The following is a 20,831-nucleotide window of genomic DNA, read 5'->3' as shown; positions in this document are numbered from 1 at the left end:
TGGGACGTGAGTAGTTAATTGTACCAATTTGTATGTTTGCACTGCTGTTTTCATATGTAGCGTTTTATTTATTCACCGTGTTGAGGTATAAAAACTGGAAGGCTCGTCGTTTATGTGTTATGAGAATTATGTGTATTTCGTACACATGTGTATAAGCAAATCGAGTCAGGGTAAAGTACATTTTACTTTGACTCGATTTGCTTCAACAGAGAAAACTTGTAATACCGAAAATCAGATGACCAGTTCGAAATGTTAACTGCGCTCACGCGTGCGTGCATGCATGTGCGTTAAACCTACATATAAGTGTGCTGCGTATGCGTAGATATACTTACTGCATACGTATTCAAAGTGTACGGGCATTAAGATTTGGAAAGTTTTGACATGAAGTCATTTATGATTTAGTCTTAATAGTAAAATGAAAACTTTGGTCATTTATTATCAGTTGTCTTATATATTATAATTAAAGATTATAGAGTACCTATTGTAATGTTGCTTTATAGATATGAAAATATACCCACTATATAGAAATATAGAGATATTATTATAGATATCAAAATCACGGTAGTATATGTATATTTATATAAATTCACGGTATATATACATCAAAAACCCATTATATCTTTTCACCCTTCCTTAAACTATAGAATTGAAAAACGCGGACATAGAAAATGTATGTGATTTGTTTAATTGAACTTTGATATTCATGTTTATATTTGTATATTATAGTAGATACGCTTTATCGTATTACACGCGTCAAACGTGTGTGTTTATACTGTGTCCCGAAGCATCTAGGTCCATTCCTGATATTAAATCCTGTCCCTACTTATAGGGATATAACGTTATCACTTTTAAAATGTATATCTGCGTCAAAACTACCAAAAGTTGTTCCAAATATTTGAATTTCATAATATCTGCAAATTTTTCAGGTGCCTACGTAAGTGATTTCGCGAGGTATAATGTAGATATCACTACAACCCAATATTTTTTCAAAATATTTGATGGATATAATTGAAGAACAAATTGAAATTAAATAGAACTTCCGAGCCTCGTTGTGAATAGATTGACATCACGAGTACAGCAATTGCGAATGTACGTCAGTAAATGTTATAATATCGACTTAGAAGCGCATATCTCTGTAAATTGTACTTAAAACTATGATATAGAATTAAACAACAATTTAATTGATAAAATAGTATCTAACAGTGGAAAGTTTAAGTTTATTTATAACTTTATCTTGGTATTTTTTTAACAATGTTCTCTCAATATCTGAACAGTGGAGTAAGGAATCAATTGAAGGGGAAAATACAACAAATTTCCAAGCGGAATTTTTCAGTTCGAGGAATAAATCTAGGCGTAAGTATTTTTTAGCTCACATAAATAAATAAAACGGGACATATTGCTGTATTACAGAATGAGTTTTTTTCCGTAAGATCATAGAGTACACATCTTTTGAACATTAATGTAAATAAAAAAGTATACCAAACTGTTTTTTTCAAAAAAACTACACAAATGGTAATTTGTGTATATAATGTGGTACACAATGGTACATTTCTAGTTAACCAAATAAATATTGCGTGATATTAATTAATTTCAAATGTATAATGGCCATAAAACTGTTTAATTTTGTGTGTATATTATACTTAATTAATTTACCTTTTATTTTATAAGTGAAGTTAGACGATTGGGTCGTTGACTGGCCTCATAATTTCAGGAGAAAACTATTTATTTTCAGTGCCAATTTTCAGTGTTTATCCCCGGAGATTGGTCGAAGGTTTCGTGAATTGTTCTATACGCTTTATTGCGACAAAGAAAAGTACCTACAAAAAATTAAAGGGAAAGGGCTGATGTTATTTCCGATCCCTAATGTTTTGCTGCCATGATTTATAGGGACTAATGCAGCGCATCTTTTTCCTTCTTTTAGGCATATTATAATTAGTTGAAACAGCTGACATAGGTCGTGTTGTAAAACATGTCCCGAATATTCAACTTTTAAACAGTTTACAATATGTCTGCTATTGTTACATTTTACGAAACTAACAGACTGTCGTCTATGGATAAAGTAGTTCTTGTACTGTACATGTATTATAAATATTAAATTATTAAAATATAAATTTTTAATAATAGATTTAATCAACTATCAGATCATTTATAACTCAAACATTACGTTAAAAGCGGATTGGAATGGTTTCCACATAAGTATCAGATAAGATTAAGTGGATTTACAATATTATTGTTATGATATTGAAATTGATATTGAAATAAACTCTGGTACAATATTCAAAGGTCACATATTCTTTTTTTTGTAAAATATTGCCAGAAAATAAACTTTTCAAATAAGTTATAGTCGCTGAAAAATTTATTCATGTGCTTAGATTACAGATTTTACTATGAATTCTGTGTCGAACAGTGATAAGATTTGTGTATAAAAACATATTATTCCCTAAGGAAGAAAAAGATCATCCGTCATGACCTCTACTCAAATAGGCTGTGATGACACCAAGAGGCCACACAGGGTTCGATTCCCAGTGGAGTCAAGATGGAAATCGATGTTTTTCAAATTGACATTACATTTTTCTTTCTCAATCAATCAATCAATCTATTTATGTACTTGTTTCAATTTATTGAAAATAGCTTATTATTCTGTCTTCTTTCGTTAATTCTTTTTTGTGAACAACAATCAAGTAGGTAATATATAATTAAATAATTATGAGACTAGGAAGACAATAATAGCGTAGTAGACTATTTGTTTAGTGATAAGGAACTAAGGTCAGGGGCACTAATTAAAATGTTTGATAAAATGATAACAGAGATAATTATGATCACGTTTCATTCACTATTTACGTTGATGTTATTTTATTATAAATAAGTACTTAAAATGCTGTAACATTTTTTTGAACGATTACGTTGTTTACTTTAATCAAACCATAGCAACGTTATTACATAATTATTTATATACAAGACGAATACTAAATATTAATAGTTACTTTTGCAATCGATCTCAAGAATTTTATACCCTGTAATCTTTGAGCTAAACTAGCTAGCGAGTTTCAAACACCAGAGCTCGCAGAATAACAAATTGATCGTTAAATTTGTCGTATTTTTTTAACATTTTAGGCCCTTAATTGGTTTGGTTCTGTTTATCAAGAAAAGCTTTAGCCAAATTAACACATAAAATAAGCCCCAATATTTGGTGTTATGAGATACCCTATTATTCTAAAAAAAGATAAAGCATACTTTTGTATTGTTTCGTTCTGTCAATGCCAAATTTTGTAAAGTGTGACAAGTAGTGACAAAACATACTTTAACTTAAAGTACGCTTTTTCTTCTTATGTATATTTTTCTAATTCAGGAACTTAACATCAAAAATACCACAGCTCTATTAGACGATGCAAATAGTGTTGAAGTGCGTAGCGAGCTATGTTTGATCTAAACAGATGCAATTGACAAGCATTAGCATTGTGACGTCGTTGTAACTATTTGCTTGAACAAACCTACTGGTTTGCCTTCTCTAATAATAGATCGATACCGTGTTTATACCTCATGTAAATGTCCAGGAAAATATGTTTTTGCAATAGTTAAAGTAACGTTATATTATATAGATAAAATTGGTTTATTTATTGGTTTTAGTGGTGACTGTGAAGAAAGGAATACGGTTAAATAGAATAAGAGATTATTGTACATAATGTTACTTAATATTTGATTAAAACATATCTGTATATGTCTATCTGTATAATGAAATATGGTGATATAATTATTATCTTGGATTGACAAGCACAATGTCATCTTGACATTTTTGTTACCAAATCATTTCTCAATTACTGAATAAACAAATATGAAAAATGTGCGTGTGTTCTGAGGGCACTTTTCTACCAACGTGCTTGGGATTTTGTGAAAATTCCAATGTTCCTTTGGCTTTCATAAAATAGTATGGATTTACTATTTTATGAAAGCCAAAGAAGCGGTGGTGGTGTAATGGTTAAGATGCCCGCCTGTAGATCGAAAGATCCCAGGTTCAAATCCTACTCGTGCCACATGAGTTTGTATACCAATCTGACTCATGTATAGTAGTTTTCATAGACCACCACTTGCTTCCGGTGACGGAAAACATCGTGAGGAAACCTGCACACTAGTTGATTATTATTAACTTGTGTGTGAAATGGAGAAGGCAATGGCAAACCACTCCATTAATAATGCCAAGAAAGTTGTTGTGTGTGTTTCATTCCACGTAATGACCACGACCCTCAGCCATGAACGACTATGAAGAAGAAATAAGCGAGTTGATTAATCCATCACAGCATAATTTGTCCAAACCCATGATAGCAGTGTTTGCAGATATTTTCTATCAATCGCTACATAAAACTTGACCTGTTTGCTCACCCGGAGCTGGCGATAACGACTACGTGCCTTTAAAACTACGAACGGGCTCAAGATAAAATGCCATTGAAGTGCACACCGTCCCTAATTTTACTAGTCAGAAAATTATTTTGGCAGTAATTGTACATTCATTACACCTAATATAATAAATGTTATAATATCATCTAAACTAAATAGTGGCTCTACTATGTCAACTGTAGACTTCACAAGCATATAGAAATCGCTGGTAGAAGGAATGCCATTATGTTTATCATGAAATATTGAAAATATGATTATGTTCAAAATTGAAACTAATTATTTTTAACACCCGACGCACAAAGAGGGGTGTTGTAAGTTTGACCGCTAAGTGTATCTGTCTGTGTACGTGGCACCATAGCTCGTAGACGGGTGAACCAATTTGGATACGTTTTTTTATTTGATAGCAAATTTTTATGCGGTATTTCTTAGATAAATTTGATAAAATCGGTTCCTTGTATGAAAATGAAATATGATAAAATTTTGGTAAAGCAGATTTTACACAAAAACGATTGTTTCCTTTATAGTTACATATAATTATCAAGAAAAAATATTTAATATAATACCTAATAGTTACTTTTTAAAAAATGTTAAAAAATAAATTTCAAAGATTTTAGAAACTAAGAAAATAAAAGTATGCTACCTTTTATTCAGGAAAAAAGTTCGATTCCAAAACTCACGCGGACGAAGTTGAGGGATATAAAACTACAAAATTGGTACATGAATTTGAACGCTCAACTTGAATAAACGTCATAATTATCTTCAATATTTTGAGACTAGGTATATAAATCAATGAAACACAATAAGCAAAAACACTTAGTCAATAGAAAAATGAGCATACTTATTAAACAGAATTAAATTTTTCTTAAGTACATCAAAATAGAACGGGATTAAATAAATTATTAACTGTAAATAAAGATAAATAAATGTTTATAGAGGTCACTAGGTTTGAAGGGCAAACCCTTATTATAAAGATATCATTTGTTTACTGAACTAATATATTTTAGGGCCGCAGGGCAGGTTTCAGGGAGAGCTTCTAGCATACACAATTTTGTTAGGTAAGAATTGAAATTACAAATAATTTTTTTTTTCGATCATATTTCATGTAAAGTTAACTTAATCATGAAATATAGGTATTTTTCAAAAAGATAGATTTAATTAGATCAACAGATTAGGTACTTGTGTAAAGTTACTAAAACTTTACACAAGTACCAAATCGGCGTAATAATTGATCGAAATTTCTCCCTAACTGAACCAAACTTTGTTTTTTAAAATTGGTACATATACCGCCTATCGACGTAGTTATGACAACATACTTAAAAAAAATTACCGATTTTAGAAAATTTATTTTAATTGTAATGTTTCTAATATAAGTTAGGAACGAAATCCTGAAGTGAATGTTAACAAAAATGCATCAATTATCGAAACGCTGTCTCAAAAGGAATATGGAATACCAATGACATAATTTGTTATTAACCAGATAGACATAATTTACTAATATTTATTTACCTCAAATGGGAACAGCAGCATGATTACTACAACTAACTGATAAGTTGGCATTGCTGACTTAGATAACCACCATACAAGTCGCGTTCGCGCGCTATGTCAATATAGTTTTTTTTTTTTAATTTTATTTTTTTAAATTGTGAATATGTTGCGCTTGGGTTCCCGGCTCGCTAAGGATTTTGGTGGAAAGCGGTTTTACACTGTGGTGGGATATGACAAGCTGACCTCAGTTGCGTCTAGAAACCAGGTAATTTATTGGTTTTTGTGAATTTACAATTGAAATTGAGGTAGTTAACGATTTGCGGGACACTGTACGTTTGCAGACATTATAACAATTAAACTACTTTTGTGTCTCGTTTAGTGTCCGTGAAAGAGTTGGTTGTAATTTGTGTCCATATAGGATAGGTTGTGTGAACAATTTTATTGTACTTTATAAAATTATTATGCTATATCAAAGTTAGTTAATTATATAACAGTTGAACATAATCATTCTTTTCATAGTACTTATAATGTAGTTCTTATAGATGTAGCTTTATGGAATCATTTTTTCGCCATGTTAAGTTGATGTATTTGAAATGGCTATGAAATGAAATAATAAAAATTTGTTATAATTAAATAAGGTATTTTGATTGTGTACAAGTGTTCAGTTGTCCAAGAAGCCAATTTAGAATTAATGATTTATTCCTGTGTAAAGTTTCCCGTAATCACAGATTATACAATACTTCTAGTATGTTAATGAAACGAATTATCTAAAACACATTATTGTGATCATTTTGGTACTTACCTATTTATTAATATGTACCCGTGGGTCGCTTTACAATTCACGAAACGAACTCTAAATAACAAATATAAAACTAATTACATTAAATAATATATTTAATTTATTTTCTAGTAAGCGTTGTATTAACAAGTTGTGAAATTTGATTAGGTGTCTACTCCGAAATGTAATCAAATTTCATTAACGTCATACCTACTACAGACTGAATAACATTTATTTACAATAAAATATCAAATAGGTATTTGAATGTAATATGTGTTTCATGTAAATTATAAAAAAATTGCTCTGCAGAATCGAATAACTCATATTTAAATAGAAAAAATCAATTTCAATTTACGAACTACTTAAATGAAAAGAAAAGAAATCAAATAAGAAATGAAATTTATTCTTATTTAACTTCAAAGTTTTTCTCCACGTAATCCATAACGTTATTTTGTTTATCGTTTAATTTTCTTCAAAATTAAGATTTGGGTGTAATAAAACAATGATTGGGTCACTATCTCACTGTCACAAAGTAATGTTATCTATAAATACTTGCTTGATGGAAGGTCAGGCGAGGAAACTAAATAATTAAATCGCCAGTATTTCGCAATAAGAGTTCAGACTGGTCAAGTAAAATTATTTTAACCAACTTTTGCTTTGGAACGTGGCATTCATTTGGCATTCATTTCTGAATAAACGCTTTTGTCTTTGATACAATTGGGACGATAGACATTTTATTGTGGGAGGGAAACAAAGAATTTAACGAGTTCAGCAAGTCAATTTACGTTTGATTCTACATTAATTTCATTACAATACAAAGAGAAAATTCTTTATTAGCGGATCATATTTTCCGACATTTTTTGTAAACATGTGTAAATTGACGTATAATATAACCATCCTTTTTATGAAATTTAATACCTATATAACTAATACATATATCTTTTTGTTAACCCATTAGGGGAAATTGTCGTATAAATAATTATTAAGCGGCCCGTCCCTACTTCGCTCGGGTAAAACATAACAAATTAAACTTTCCTCTATTTATTAAAAATCCCATATCAAAATCCGTTTCGCAAATAGACAGCGGGAAGCATCTTTGTTAATATACTATGTAGTGAAACGGCAGAATTAAATCCATATGTACTTACTCCGTTGCTCACTCAATGTGAAAATTTTAAAAGGACCTCAGAGAGCCATCTTGGTTGGCCTCAGCTGAAATATATAGCTTGTTTCGGATTATGGAGATGATGTGTGCTTGTGTGTCACAAGATTTGTTTTGGGTCAATGTTGAGTAGGTAGGTACTATCCGTTTTAGAAAAAAAAAAGTGGAAAACGTATTTTCAATTAAATTCCTTTTTTGGAGAATCTCTTTATAGGGAAATTAGATATGTACGGAACTATGGTAGGAGAAAAAATCTCTTTTAAGAGTACCTACTTGAGTTTATTATTGTGGCTATATCTAGGGGATGTAAATTTTACCCTTTACTTGTACACAATATCACCAAAATCTAAAATATTCTTTAGATTAAAAGCATTCGAAAAAATCCGAGCTTGATATGATTATTACGATACGAGTAGAAGATTCATTTTTCATTTTTTCAACGCACAAAGACTCACGCTCTTTGTAAATATTTATTTGTTAAATTTTATCGGCGAAGTTTTAACTCCTGTAATAAAATTGACATAGATACAGATTTCTTGTTGTTAATTATAAGTACAAGGTCACATGTTGGTAACCAAGGCATTAAAACAATAAGAACGTATAGCTGTACTTTAACTTTTGACATTTTGTTGTATGGTTTTTGTATGAAATTGAGGTAAAAAAGTACTTTTATATTAAAATGTTATTTCTTTGTACCGGGAGGCTTTAATTAGCTGTCAAAAGAAAATCTTTGGGAATCATAGATATCGGATAAGTACTTATATCAAGTTAGCGATATGTTCCGGCTTCGGTCGGTCAAAAACATTAAACTAAACCTTCCTCAGGAAATCTATTGGTAAAAGCTGCATGAAAATGAGGACTTTCTTTTATGTCTTACATATTATGTAAGGATAAGGATATTGTTTTCGAAAACATTACATATATTATTGTTTGTGTTTACAAACTTCAAACTACCGACATAAATATCGGTAATAATGCCGATGCTGAAGGACTGTAGATGACAATTCTATATAACATTCGAGCGTTACTTGGTACTGGTACCAACAACTACCACCAGAAGATACTAGAGCAATTGTTCTAATTGCTTCCAGTTTGCATGTATTAGTTCAATAGTTACAGGCTATTAATCCATGTCAAAGCCACGCCCTTGTTTGCCGAATTGGCTACCTTGTGTTAGATGTTCAGAATTTAGAGCAATATAGAAGTGACCAGTTATGCTGTTTCCGCCTCAGTCACAAGTGGCTTTGGATTCTAAAATTGGAGGACACTTACACACATTCAAGAAAATGAAATCATTCAAATTTTAAATTTCAATTACGTACCTATACCTAACTCTGTTGTACCACTTGACGACTTTGACGACCTCGCAGTGGTAAAGCCACTGCTAGATTAAAAGGGATTTATTCGGACAAATCATTTGTAACAAATACACACACACATATATATATATATATATATATATATATATATATATATATATATATATATATATATATATATATATATATATATATATATATATATATATGTGTGTGTATTTGTTATAAAAATACAGTATCGTTGAGTTAGTATCTCATAACACAAGTCTCGAACTTACTTTGGGGCTATCTGAATCTGTATGATTTGTCCGAATATATTTATTTATTATTTATTTATTTACTTCTTTTTACAAGATTTTATTTAACTTGCAATGTAATTATGTTACAGGTGGAATCGTGCAACTCAATTTTGATGCAGATATCTTTTATTTTAATATTAACGTATTATTATGACAAGTATGACTTGATGATGGACGCGGGAACTCTTCAACTGTTTACTGGATGGTCATTGTATTTTTGTCACACATTGAACACATTGAGATCTCTCTGACAACAATGTGTCACATTGAGATCTCTCTGACAAAAATTACATTTTTACACAGTGATGATGATCATGAGTAAAAACAGACACTTTCTTCAATTCACTAAATTCAATGGTTACAAAACAAAAACGGGCAGTTGGTATTATAAATTACACATAAGACACAGAATAGTTAGGTTGGGGTTAAGCCATTTATCTCAATCCAGCTGGCGTCCTCACCGCACACATCCATCATACCTATCCCTTGTCTAATGTTTGTCCTTTAGATAAGTACCTTTCACAGTCAATATGGGATAAAAACAATTTACTCAAAGTCAATATATTTATTCAGAAAATAGAGCTTCTTCTGGACACACTTTTTCTGGACGTATATATATATATATATATATATATATATATATATATATGGGATTTTTTTTTTGGAAAAACTTATAGCCGACTCATCTCAGATCGAATTTATGTGGCAGACTTTTACCCAGAAGTGGATAAAAAACTCCAAAACCCTTTAAATCTAAAAAAATGTGTACAATATTAAATAACTGCACATGATTCATAATGATATCAATAGAAGTACGTAGTGTTAAAAGATATTCAGTTACACTTTAATTATAACAAGGACAATACATCAACGTCGTAAAGTGTACTTTATGTATATAATTGTAAAATGCAGTTTTAAGTGCGTTATGTATTCACAGCATTAGAGTATAAAGTAGCCAGAGTCCAAGGTACGTTATGGGAATTTTTATTGGAACCTCTTTTGATAGCATAATGGCCATCATACCGAGCTTCTATACTGATAGTTTCAGGTTCAATACCTGGTCACGCCAAGATGGAAATTTTATCTTTTTTTAGATCAACCTCGGTTTGAATGTATCGTGTTATAAAATATAGTATAGTTGAGTTATTATCCCATAACACAAGTCTTATGTACTTACTTTGGGGCTAGCTCAGTTTATGTGTTTTGTCCCTATTTATGTTATTATTTATTTATTGATACAAAAGTAAATTCTTATTTAGCTATTAAACAAGTTTCAAGAAAATATTCAAAGATTGTCTTTGGAAATGTTATTGTTATTTAACAGACGTCCAGAAAATGTATACTGTAGTCGCCTCTTACGACATAAACGGGATGATATGAGGAAGTCTTATGCTAGGTCAGAACTACCTGTCTTTTTGGATCTAATCTAATAGCAAGTTTGTAGCTTTAATAAATATTTTTGTAGTTTAGAAAATGACGAAAAAAAGTGCCTGTAAAGATCAAATTTCTGAATCAATCATTTGATTTGATTTTAATTAAGCACTATATTTTTAAAACGTATTTTATTTAAATGCAATTTTTTTTTGTTTTGTTGCTTTGGCTTAACAGTCGTACAATAAAAAAAAAACGGGTTGCACACCGGGAGTGCAGGCAGAAGTTAAAACTTGAATATATGTTGTGCATTTTTGGCGACTTACGAATTTTAGATCAGGTCACGTGTCCTGACACGAGTTAAACATTTTTTACCCATCACAAAAAGTGCACAACGCCGCTAAAGAAGTTGTCACTTCAAAAATGGAAATGAATTTCCAAACTTGGACTGTGGTGAGTATTCTGTGCATAGCATTCCGAGTACGCGGTTATGCACATGTCATGTGCGGTTGCTGCGTAGCTCCATTTGTATCAATTACATTCATTTAGTGCATATCATGAATGTGCATCTGTATGCTATCTCTTATTCACAATACATAATATGCTTTATACTTAGTAATAGGTGGATTTAACATTATATTACAGGTTTTATATGAAAAATTTAATAACAATAATCATTGTTGTTTTGTATCGGCGGTGGCCTAAAACTTAATAACTTTTTGAACTTTTTCCACTTCTTATTGAGTACGATTTGAAAATTGACTATTGTAATGTTTTCGACTATAAATTACATAAAAAAGAAGCAAAACCACTTCGTCATAAATTAAATTGACTGTAAAAATCGGAATATTTTCGAAACGGCAATAAATTCCGGGAAACTACCGGTTTCCGACATAAAGCCCTACTTTATTTTCTTTCGATTGTGTGTAACGCGGACTGATTTTTTTATCACACCGTTATTCAGATGAATCACGGGGAATGCTCATTTTATAAATTTGAATTGAACTTTTTTGTTTTCATTTTTTTGTTTATATGTTGTTTTCTCTGTATTACCGCTTGAGGTGAAAAGGCAAGGTTTGCAAAAACAAGGATCTTTACATAGCATAAGTACTCATCTCGTGCGTCGGAAAATGAAAATACCTTCAATGGATTGTGAGATAATTGCGTTTCTCCAGTAATTTGTGTCCAAAAGTATTTTAGTTTAGGCAACCGCTTAATGTACTTCTACTGTTGTACCTGTAGATTTATCTACTACTTTTCTGATAGGTAGCCGTTAGTCTCATTCAGCTTGAGCCTTCCCAGTGATCTGATTAGTGTAGCTAGAAAAATAAATTTTCCAGTTTACGCTTCTTATAGTTTTTTCAATGTTGAGTGTGAAGGTCAAATATCTACGTTTATAAGTACCAATAATTTATTAGAGTCCTTTAAATTATACTGTTTCTTATGTACCTTTTATAAAATATGTGGTTATGGATCGTATTTTTCGAAATTTCGAGACAGCGATCATTAAGAAAAACAAAAAAGTAAAGCATAACGTAGATATACAATAAAATTCGTCATAACTAGACGTGGTGTAGTCACAAGTCTTCAACTTCATAGGTACACCATTGAGCTAAACGGTTTTCGGCCCAAAATTCCTCTCAGTCGTTGTCCTCATTGTAATTTTGTTCCATTTCGCTGTCCGCTCGGCCAGTGCTCATTCATTGTAAATGAAATTGGTGTAAAATATATAGGCGCAGGCTTCTAATTAGTAAATGTATAATACAGGTTTGAAATAAAAATTAATTTAATTAGCGAACTGTGTGCTTAGTGCGACTTTATTTACATGTCACTATAGAGTCGATTCGTAGGGAAAACGCAGCGAATCAATCCAGTTGCGACATTGTGATACAACGACAACCACACCGCAATGTGATTGGTTCGCTGTGTCACACTTCGAATTGACTATCTATAGTAAGAAGTGAAATGCAAAGCCGCACTAATCTTTGCACGGAGTCATTATCCATTAATCCATCCAATAATCCATTGCATTGAAAAGAAAAAAGCATAGAAACAGGCAGACGTGATTTTTTTAATATAGATACCATGAAGTGGTACGAAATGAGAATCAGCAGGTATAATCTTTGTATGTAACTGATTTTGATCATACAAAGATTGTGAAGAAACATGAACAACGTTTCTGTAATGTTAGGGATAAGGTACCTAAAGTTAAACAATTGTAGACGACATTGTAACCCTGTATAATCAAATAGTTAATTCCGAAGTACACGATGCGTCTAGGATCCAATATGTATGCAAACGGAGGCGTTGCTTGGTACTGTTTATACGTTTGCTAATTCAAGCTAGGCTGACGTCTATTGAAACGATAGTTCTGCCAGAATTTGCGTGAATGCTCTGTCGATTGCTTCGTTAAGCTGATATTCCATTAAAAAAGTTTATAGGAATTGTCTAAATTTCTCTTACATTCCAAGCTAGATAACAACGTAGACAAAGACTAGAGATATAGACGAGTTTCCATTGTTTATGAGTATTAAACATATTAAATTTACTTTTAGTTAAGTCAAATTTCTCACCTTATAATTAAGTACCTACTCGTATGTTTTTTAAAGTAAATAAATACTATGCTCATATTACCAGTTATTTCCTAAAATTATAACAACAAATAGTAAGTATAACTAGAGGTAAAGTTATATTCTCAGTCGAACATTCATAACGGTGTAGTCGTGGTCATGTATCATCTGTCATGCTTGTTGCGGCTTTTGTGATATTTCCCCACTTCTCCCTATTCATAGCACTGCGTGTATATTACGTTAGGGAACTCTTCGTCGATGTTTTAATGAGATCTGTCCATCATGTGGGTCGATCATCACGAGAACGTTGACTTTCTACACTTCCTTGCACGATTAATCGTTCCAAAGAGCCTTCGTTGCGGGTGACATGTCCACCCATTTTCAGGATTCGTACTTGTAAAATCGACGAAACTATTTGTTTGATACCAAGCTCTTGTAAAATGGAAATTACATACGTAAGATGAACAGTCCGTTTTGTCCACAGTAACCGTCTTCATCACCACACTTCAGGTGCGTCAATCTTTTTAGCATCTCATTAAACGAACTTTGATGGTTTGGTTATGCGTCGGTCTTTCTATATATTCGTGAGCTTTTCCACGGCCGATCGTGCCATGACACATCATCTTTTGATTTACTCCTCACAGCTTCCGGTATTTTTGATTGTGGATCCCAGATAGACGCGCGTGACTGGACAACTTCACAATTGGCTATTACTCAGTCGATTGTTAGTCTTACGATCTATCATTTTGGTTTGATCCCGTTTTATATTTATAATCCATATAATATACCAATATTATATGCGTAATAACTAAACCGAGAACGTTGAAATTACGAGATATATTCCCGAAAGTTTTGTTAGATTCCCGGCACAAATGCCGTAACGATTATGTGGGTTATTCCCAACCGTTTCAAGATTTCGTCTTCCTTAGCTCTGTCATTTGAAAGATTCAAGATTTTTGTTACTGTGCAACAATACTAGAGGCCTGAATGCACACGGAAAAATTTTAACATTCGTTAAATTTTTCACTAGAATATTCCTAACCAATGAGTAGTGAAAAATTCCCGCAACGTTAGGTATTTTTATGACAGCAAAATCGATAAATAGATATATATACAACTTTCAAGTCTTCGTAATTTTTCGTCTGCCTCATCAACTGTGTGTTCTTTATTAATTAAAACGCCTTGTAGAATTGTAGATTTTATTAACTGATAAATGTTATTGAAAACCTTAAATTATTTTTTAATTATATATATAGACGCTTGTATAAGCGTCTATATATATCATTAAAAAATCATGACGCTTGTATAAGCGTCTATATATATCATTAAAAAATCATTTAAATGATTTTTAATAATATATATAGACGCGTATACAAGCGTTGAATACCTTAAATGATTTTTTATTTTTTAAATTATTTTTTATATATATAATTAAAAAATAATTTAAGGTTTTCAATAACATTTATCAGTTAATAAAATCTACAATTCTACAGGGCGTTTTAATTAATAAAGAACACACAGTTGATGAAGCAGACGAAAAATTACGAAGACTTGACTTAAATGATTTTTAATGATATATATAGACGCTTATACAAGCGTTGAATACCTTAAGGTTTTCATATCATTTAATTAAATTCATATCATTAAAATTATTAAATTTAATTCATATCATTTATAACAAAAATATTCGAGTATTCGAATATTTTTGTTTTATAATTTTATGAAATAATTTTATAATTTATTGTTATTTTGTAGTTGATAGCATTCTCGTCATGTATTTATTTTTGCATACTCATAGTCGGCGGTCAAACATATAAGTTTCATTTCTTTTGATACAAATTTGTATGTACTTAAACATTTTTCATTATTTCTTCTAAAGGTCTAAATCAAGTGTAGATTGGGAATAACCAATATCAGTAGCTAAGCCTCATATAAAATATTCATATAAATTTCTTTCTGCGTAGTACCCACAAATAGCGCGTTATACTTACGTGTTTCTTATATTTTCCTCAATTTATCCGATATCTTATATACATTATAAAATTCTTTATTCCGAGCAAAATTTTTGCGTACAAAGTACGTATTCATTTATCAGTATTGTTTATTATTGCAATATTCGTATAAATTAAATCGATATCTGAAGACTTTGATACATAGGTAGGTACATACAGTTTTTATTTTTACAGGGTAGGCAGAGCAAATCTCAAAGGGCATATTTATCTGTATCTTTAAAATCAGCCTCTGATCCATAAAATAATGATGTCATAAGGAAATGTTCCAAAGTCCAAATTCCTTATAAAATAATTATCGAAACTTTAAAACGATTCACACGCATAGACATTATTATAACCAGGGGCAAACCCATTTATTAGTTGGGTTTACGCCGATCAAAAATATTTACACCAAGGCGTAAACCTATGTCTAATCACATCATCTCAAATCTGTAAGCTAGACGCGTACCTCTATTCCGCAGTAGCTTTAGTTTGACTTCGGGTCAATTCCAAATTTAATCTAACTCGGCCCAACACGATTTAGGTCGCTAAAGCGTACAAAAAGAAAGGCAGAATTTCACATTTATAATATTACTATGCAAATATGGATTATATATATTCAATATATCTGATAAAACCTCGGTTAAACACATCTAAACTCATTTGCATGCAATATAAGGGCGTGAGAGTTTACACCTGGCTCATAAAATAGGTACATCATACTTGGAACAGCTCAGCGTAATCGACTATCTATTGAATGTACTATTGTAAATCAGACGGTAAAAATGTTCAAACCTTTTATTTTTTAAATCACTATTGGGTAAATCTATACGCCACACGTATTAATAAAGTTTTAAATTTTGTAGGTTTCACTGTCAGTCCGTCAACTCCGTTTAAATCAGGCAGACAAAGCTATTAAGGCTTTTTATATCAGCAGCCTTTTAAGACATTAGGTAGTTCTGTCTATATCATCGCGAAGTTTTGGCCTCAGGGGATCACTGTTCACGAGATCTCAGTTCGATTCTCATAGATTTTGTTTGGTGAATGGCGAATTTCATAAAAACCGGCCTAGCCGTTTAACCATGAAAGCGGAACAAGCAGACAGACAAATTCTCGCATTTATAATATTAGACATCTTTTTATAGTTTCAACATTGTATGATTTTTTAAAATGTTTTGCAGCTGCAAGCTGGATGATAAATCGTCCGGTCGCCTTTGGAATGTAATAATCTCGGGAAACTGTGAGCTTACGACCTTTATCACCCTAGGGCTGTACTTATTTTTAACTTCTATCCCCAAAAATAAGGTTTTCTAACCGTCAAGTTTATCTTTTATATATTCGGCGTTTGAAATAATAGTCTCATTTTCCTTTGATTCATTTTTATAAATGGCTACATAAAAGGAATTTTTGTTTATTGTTTCACAATTCTTTTAATTTATGTATGAACAATATCTTCCACAACTGATTGACTGGAAGATCCTCTCATGGGATAAGTCCGCCATTTTATTTTTACCATTAACTGAGTATATGCCTACTTTTAGAAATTGTTCTTTTGTTAAATTACAAACAAACAAGGTTACTTTTAATCAAAAATATTTATTAATATTTATTAAATAACAACAGCAGATTCTAGACTCCAAATATTAAAGGCTGAGGAAGACCTGGAAAAAACTCAAACAACAAACTCAGCTCAAAAAATTATATGAAAAAATTAGATAGAAATTCAAATGGTGCAAAAGTATGTACTCATAAAAATAATTAGCTTAGAAAGCAGGGTGCAATTAAAAATAACTGCGGTATGCACGGCCCATGTGTGAAATTAATTTGATAAGCGAAATATTAACAGACGCGCTCGAAGTTTTTCTAAAAAGCACATTCAAGTTATTTTAGCGCGACTCGGTTTTGAGAAAGTATAAAACGCATTATATTGTGCTTAGTGCTGGAGGTAGATTAAAGGATTTGTATGTGTTTGGTTTTAAGTAAAATCTAACTACGTCCCGGAACTTCGCTTCCGTGGGAATTTCGGTTTCGAAATAAAAGTTTTCGGTTCGGGAAAAAACCCTATGTGCTATTTATTTCAGGTTATATTCTACCAGTGTACTAAATTTCAAAACGATCCATCTAGTAGTAAATAGTAAAAACATACACACATCCTTTCAAACTTTTACTATTAGTAGGATTTATTTATTGTATATATTAAAGGTCTAGGTTATTATCTGGCTTGATGACTTTTACATACACCGGCAGCAATGTTTTATTGACGTTGTGTCAACAGATTTAAAAAATATATTGTGGCGCAATAAGTTAATTAATTATTAATTATTTCAATTCTTGAAATTTGATTAAGGAAACGGTCTATAGCTGGAAATTAATATCTGAACAACCGAATACCGAGGTAGCAAGGCACCTAGAATGTAATTCAACAATAACTAACTTTGACTGGATTCAAAATTATAGCCTCGGGGTTTAACTGTATTGCATCAATTACTCAAAGTAAACTGGGTCATTTATATAAGTACTACTTTTATAGGCCAAATGATTTTGCTTATATCACCCAGTAGTGGGTATAAATGGCTGCAGCCGATGATGATAATTTAGGGGTGCGGTCTCTCTGTTGGGGCATAATCATTTAAACATCGATCGATCGATATTGATCTTCATAGAGCTCAATTGCAGATATTCATTTGATATTATTGAATACAAACAGCCAGGTCTCTAGCCGAAACAAACGGTTAAACGATTCACGATTTGTTTTTTGCCTCGCTTCGCAAAAAGTTTAAATCCAATGTTTGTCTGTTCTCAGGGTTTGAATGTCGACAAACGCAACTTAGCAAGCGCGGAACGCAAGCAGCGAACATTCACAAATAGATCCCAGCTGAAGTATGCTAGAAGATTGGTGGTGAAACTCGGCAGTGCTGTCATTACCAGGGAGGACGGAAATGGACTCGCTTTGGGTAGACTGGCTTCCATTGTGGAACAGGTACGTGTCGTTATGTATATATGTGAATTGGATGACTATTCTTCTTGACTTTTTGCTCGAATTCACGAAGTACTAATAGCAATGTCAAATTTAAGTAAGATTTGTCATTTAAGATAAAAGTTGTTATTGTCCTTATATTTTCAAATGTCCACTGAAAATAGGAAATGTGTGTTATGTCGAAATCTATCGAAAAATACTCACTGCCTGGCCTTGAGCTGAGCCTTGTATTTCCTTTAGTTCTATTCAAATTAATTACATTCCTTAGAAAACACATTTTTATTACCCTAACGAATTAGATGGAAATTTAAAAGAAGTCATTGCGGGACGAATTGAATGAAGATTGTAACAAAAATTACTTTTCATGGAAATGAAAAATTTGACAATTGTTAAATTGGTCCAAAATTATTTAATTAAATTCATTCGTACTAAATTGTTTGCAAAATTAATTCTTGACGAAATATTAATAATCCATTAAATATAGTGAAATATCGCCCTTATCTAAGAGGTTTTATTTTTGTCATCTTATAAATTTGTACAATGGCAACATCTAAAACGTATTAAAACCTTTCCATCGTATTTTGGTCCAACGCATTTGGGTCAACTTAACCTTCAGATCTCACCTTCATAATGTTTTATTCATTAAATGATCGAGATTCTGGGAAAATGTGAAACCAAATTCGATTTTGTGATTGTGAAGACCTGAAATCACTGAATCGGCTTTTCGACCTTTTATGGTCTCAAATTGTACTATTCATGGATTCCCGTAAATCAGATACACGAATAAAATATCCGAGAAACCGTAACAAATATTACATACTAGGTGTTGTCTACAGCTCTGATCGCGGCAACCTGTGTTTAACCTCGGTTATTAACCATATATATTTCAATAAAATCGGTTAAGGGATTTAGCAGTGAAAGCGTGACAGACTTCTCTTACTTTTGTAATTATAGTATTATAGATTTCATTAATCATAATTACTCAAGCTGAAAATAAATCTCAACAATACACATAAAATGTACGTTTTAAAATGTTTAACATATAGTATATCTAGTGCATAGTGTATAGTAATATCTTGTGCTACCCATGGAATTAGTGGTCCTACCACGTTATAAACTGAAGTTTGTCAATGGGTACCGTAAATCCTTTTTTTTATGTTTACTTAACATATGGCGCTATGTACCCGCACACTAGTGCCACTATCACATTTTTATCAATGCTTGATATTCTGTTATAATTATGAAACCGGAACTGGCCGTTAGTCTGACAGAAAAGTGTTAGATAATTTTGACTGTAAAAAAGCGTACCATGAATGCCCTTTGTGTGATTTCTTTCTTAATAACTACGAATAAGTAAACATGTTTACTTATTAATTAGTATTAAGTAAACATGTTTACTTATTAACTAGTATTAAGTAAACATGTTTACTTATTAACTAGTATAAAGCAAAAATGTTTACTTATGCGTAGATATAATTCGAGTATGTGTAGTTATATTTCCAATTCCTAATAAGGTTTATAATTCCAGGTGGCGGAGTGCCATCACGAGGGTCGGGAGTGCATCATGGTGTCTAGTGGAGCGGTGGCCTTTGGCAGACAGAAACTGACACAGGAGTTGTTGATGTCTCTCTCTATGAGAGAGACTCTGTCTACACATGACCACACGAGAGAAGTAGGACCCGTTTTCTATAAAACTTTTATTCTTGAACTAATCGTGAATAATATTTTAAACTAAAATGCACAATGAGAAATGACATTGAGTGTATATTAGTTTATAATAATTTCCATATTCATAGTACAGCTGCAAGGTGCAAGCTACTGAACTGTTATTGTTTGTTATAATTTATGCATTGTTTTGTCAGATGCTGTATCACAACACAATGCAAATCCTGCGGTTGGTTTAAATAAAAATCACAATGTTTTAATATTCAAAGATTTAGAAAGTCTACGGACGCGATTACACGTTGTAATGTGATCATCATTATCCTAAGATAGTTGTATCCTCATGGCTGAGGTTGTGACCACTAGTGGCTCTCTCGACTAGGACCTTCAAGGCATAGGATCTTGTGCCTGCGTTGAGGCCTGATGGACTTTCCCGCGTGTATAAGTTCTTATCATATCCGTTATATCAATTAGGTGCTTTTCCTTAATTTCGACTTTCAGAAACATGACTCAATCTGTGATATTTGTGATTTAATATTTTAATTGTTATATATATTTCAGGATGCTGGTAGTATCTTGGATCCTCGCGCTGCGGCCGCCGTGGGCCAGTCGGAGCTGATGGCCATGTATGATGCTATGTTCTCACAGTACAACGTGAAGATTGCTCAGGTATGTTCTCGTTTAGCTTTCACATTCGTGACATATAAGATATATTCCAGAATTGCCGCCTGCGCTCCACACCCCAGAATTACGTAGGGAAAAAAAATCAAAAGCAAAATATAGCATACAAACTCCGAAAGTGCCGCTTTCATTGGTACATCCACG

At 31.9% G+C, this 20,831-nt stretch overlaps 1 protein-coding gene across 2 annotated transcripts in view; it reads left to right on the top strand.

Moving 5' to 3' along the window:
* Positions 1–1,087: 1,087 nt before the first annotated feature.
* The window catches only part of P5CS (Delta[1]-pyrroline-5-carboxylate synthase), a 32,361-nt gene continuing 12,617 nt past the window's right edge, over positions 1,088–20,831 (top strand). Inside the window, exons 1-4 of one of the 2 annotated variants that reach the window (XM_053748394.1) lie at positions 1,088–1,353; positions 18,171–18,347; positions 19,873–20,016; positions 20,568–20,675. In XM_053748394.1, coding sequence (XP_053604369.1) covers positions 1,252–1,353; positions 18,171–18,347; positions 19,873–20,016; positions 20,568–20,675 — 531 coding nt within the window. In that variant the 5' untranslated portion in view covers positions 1,088–1,251. Of the gene's footprint in view, positions 1,354–5,950; positions 6,143–18,170; positions 18,348–19,872; positions 20,017–20,567; positions 20,676–20,831 lie in introns of those variants that run through there. The other variant, XM_053748393.2, reaches the window with a different exon arrangement.

This window comes from Plodia interpunctella, chromosome 8, assembly GCF_027563975.2.
Source record: "Plodia interpunctella isolate USDA-ARS_2022_Savannah chromosome 8, ilPloInte3.2, whole genome shotgun sequence".
Lineage (NCBI taxonomy): Eukaryota > Metazoa > Arthropoda > Insecta > Lepidoptera > Pyralidae > Plodia > Plodia interpunctella.
The sequence above is the reverse complement of the archived record's forward strand: the minus strand, read 5'-3'. Positions and strand labels throughout refer to the sequence as shown.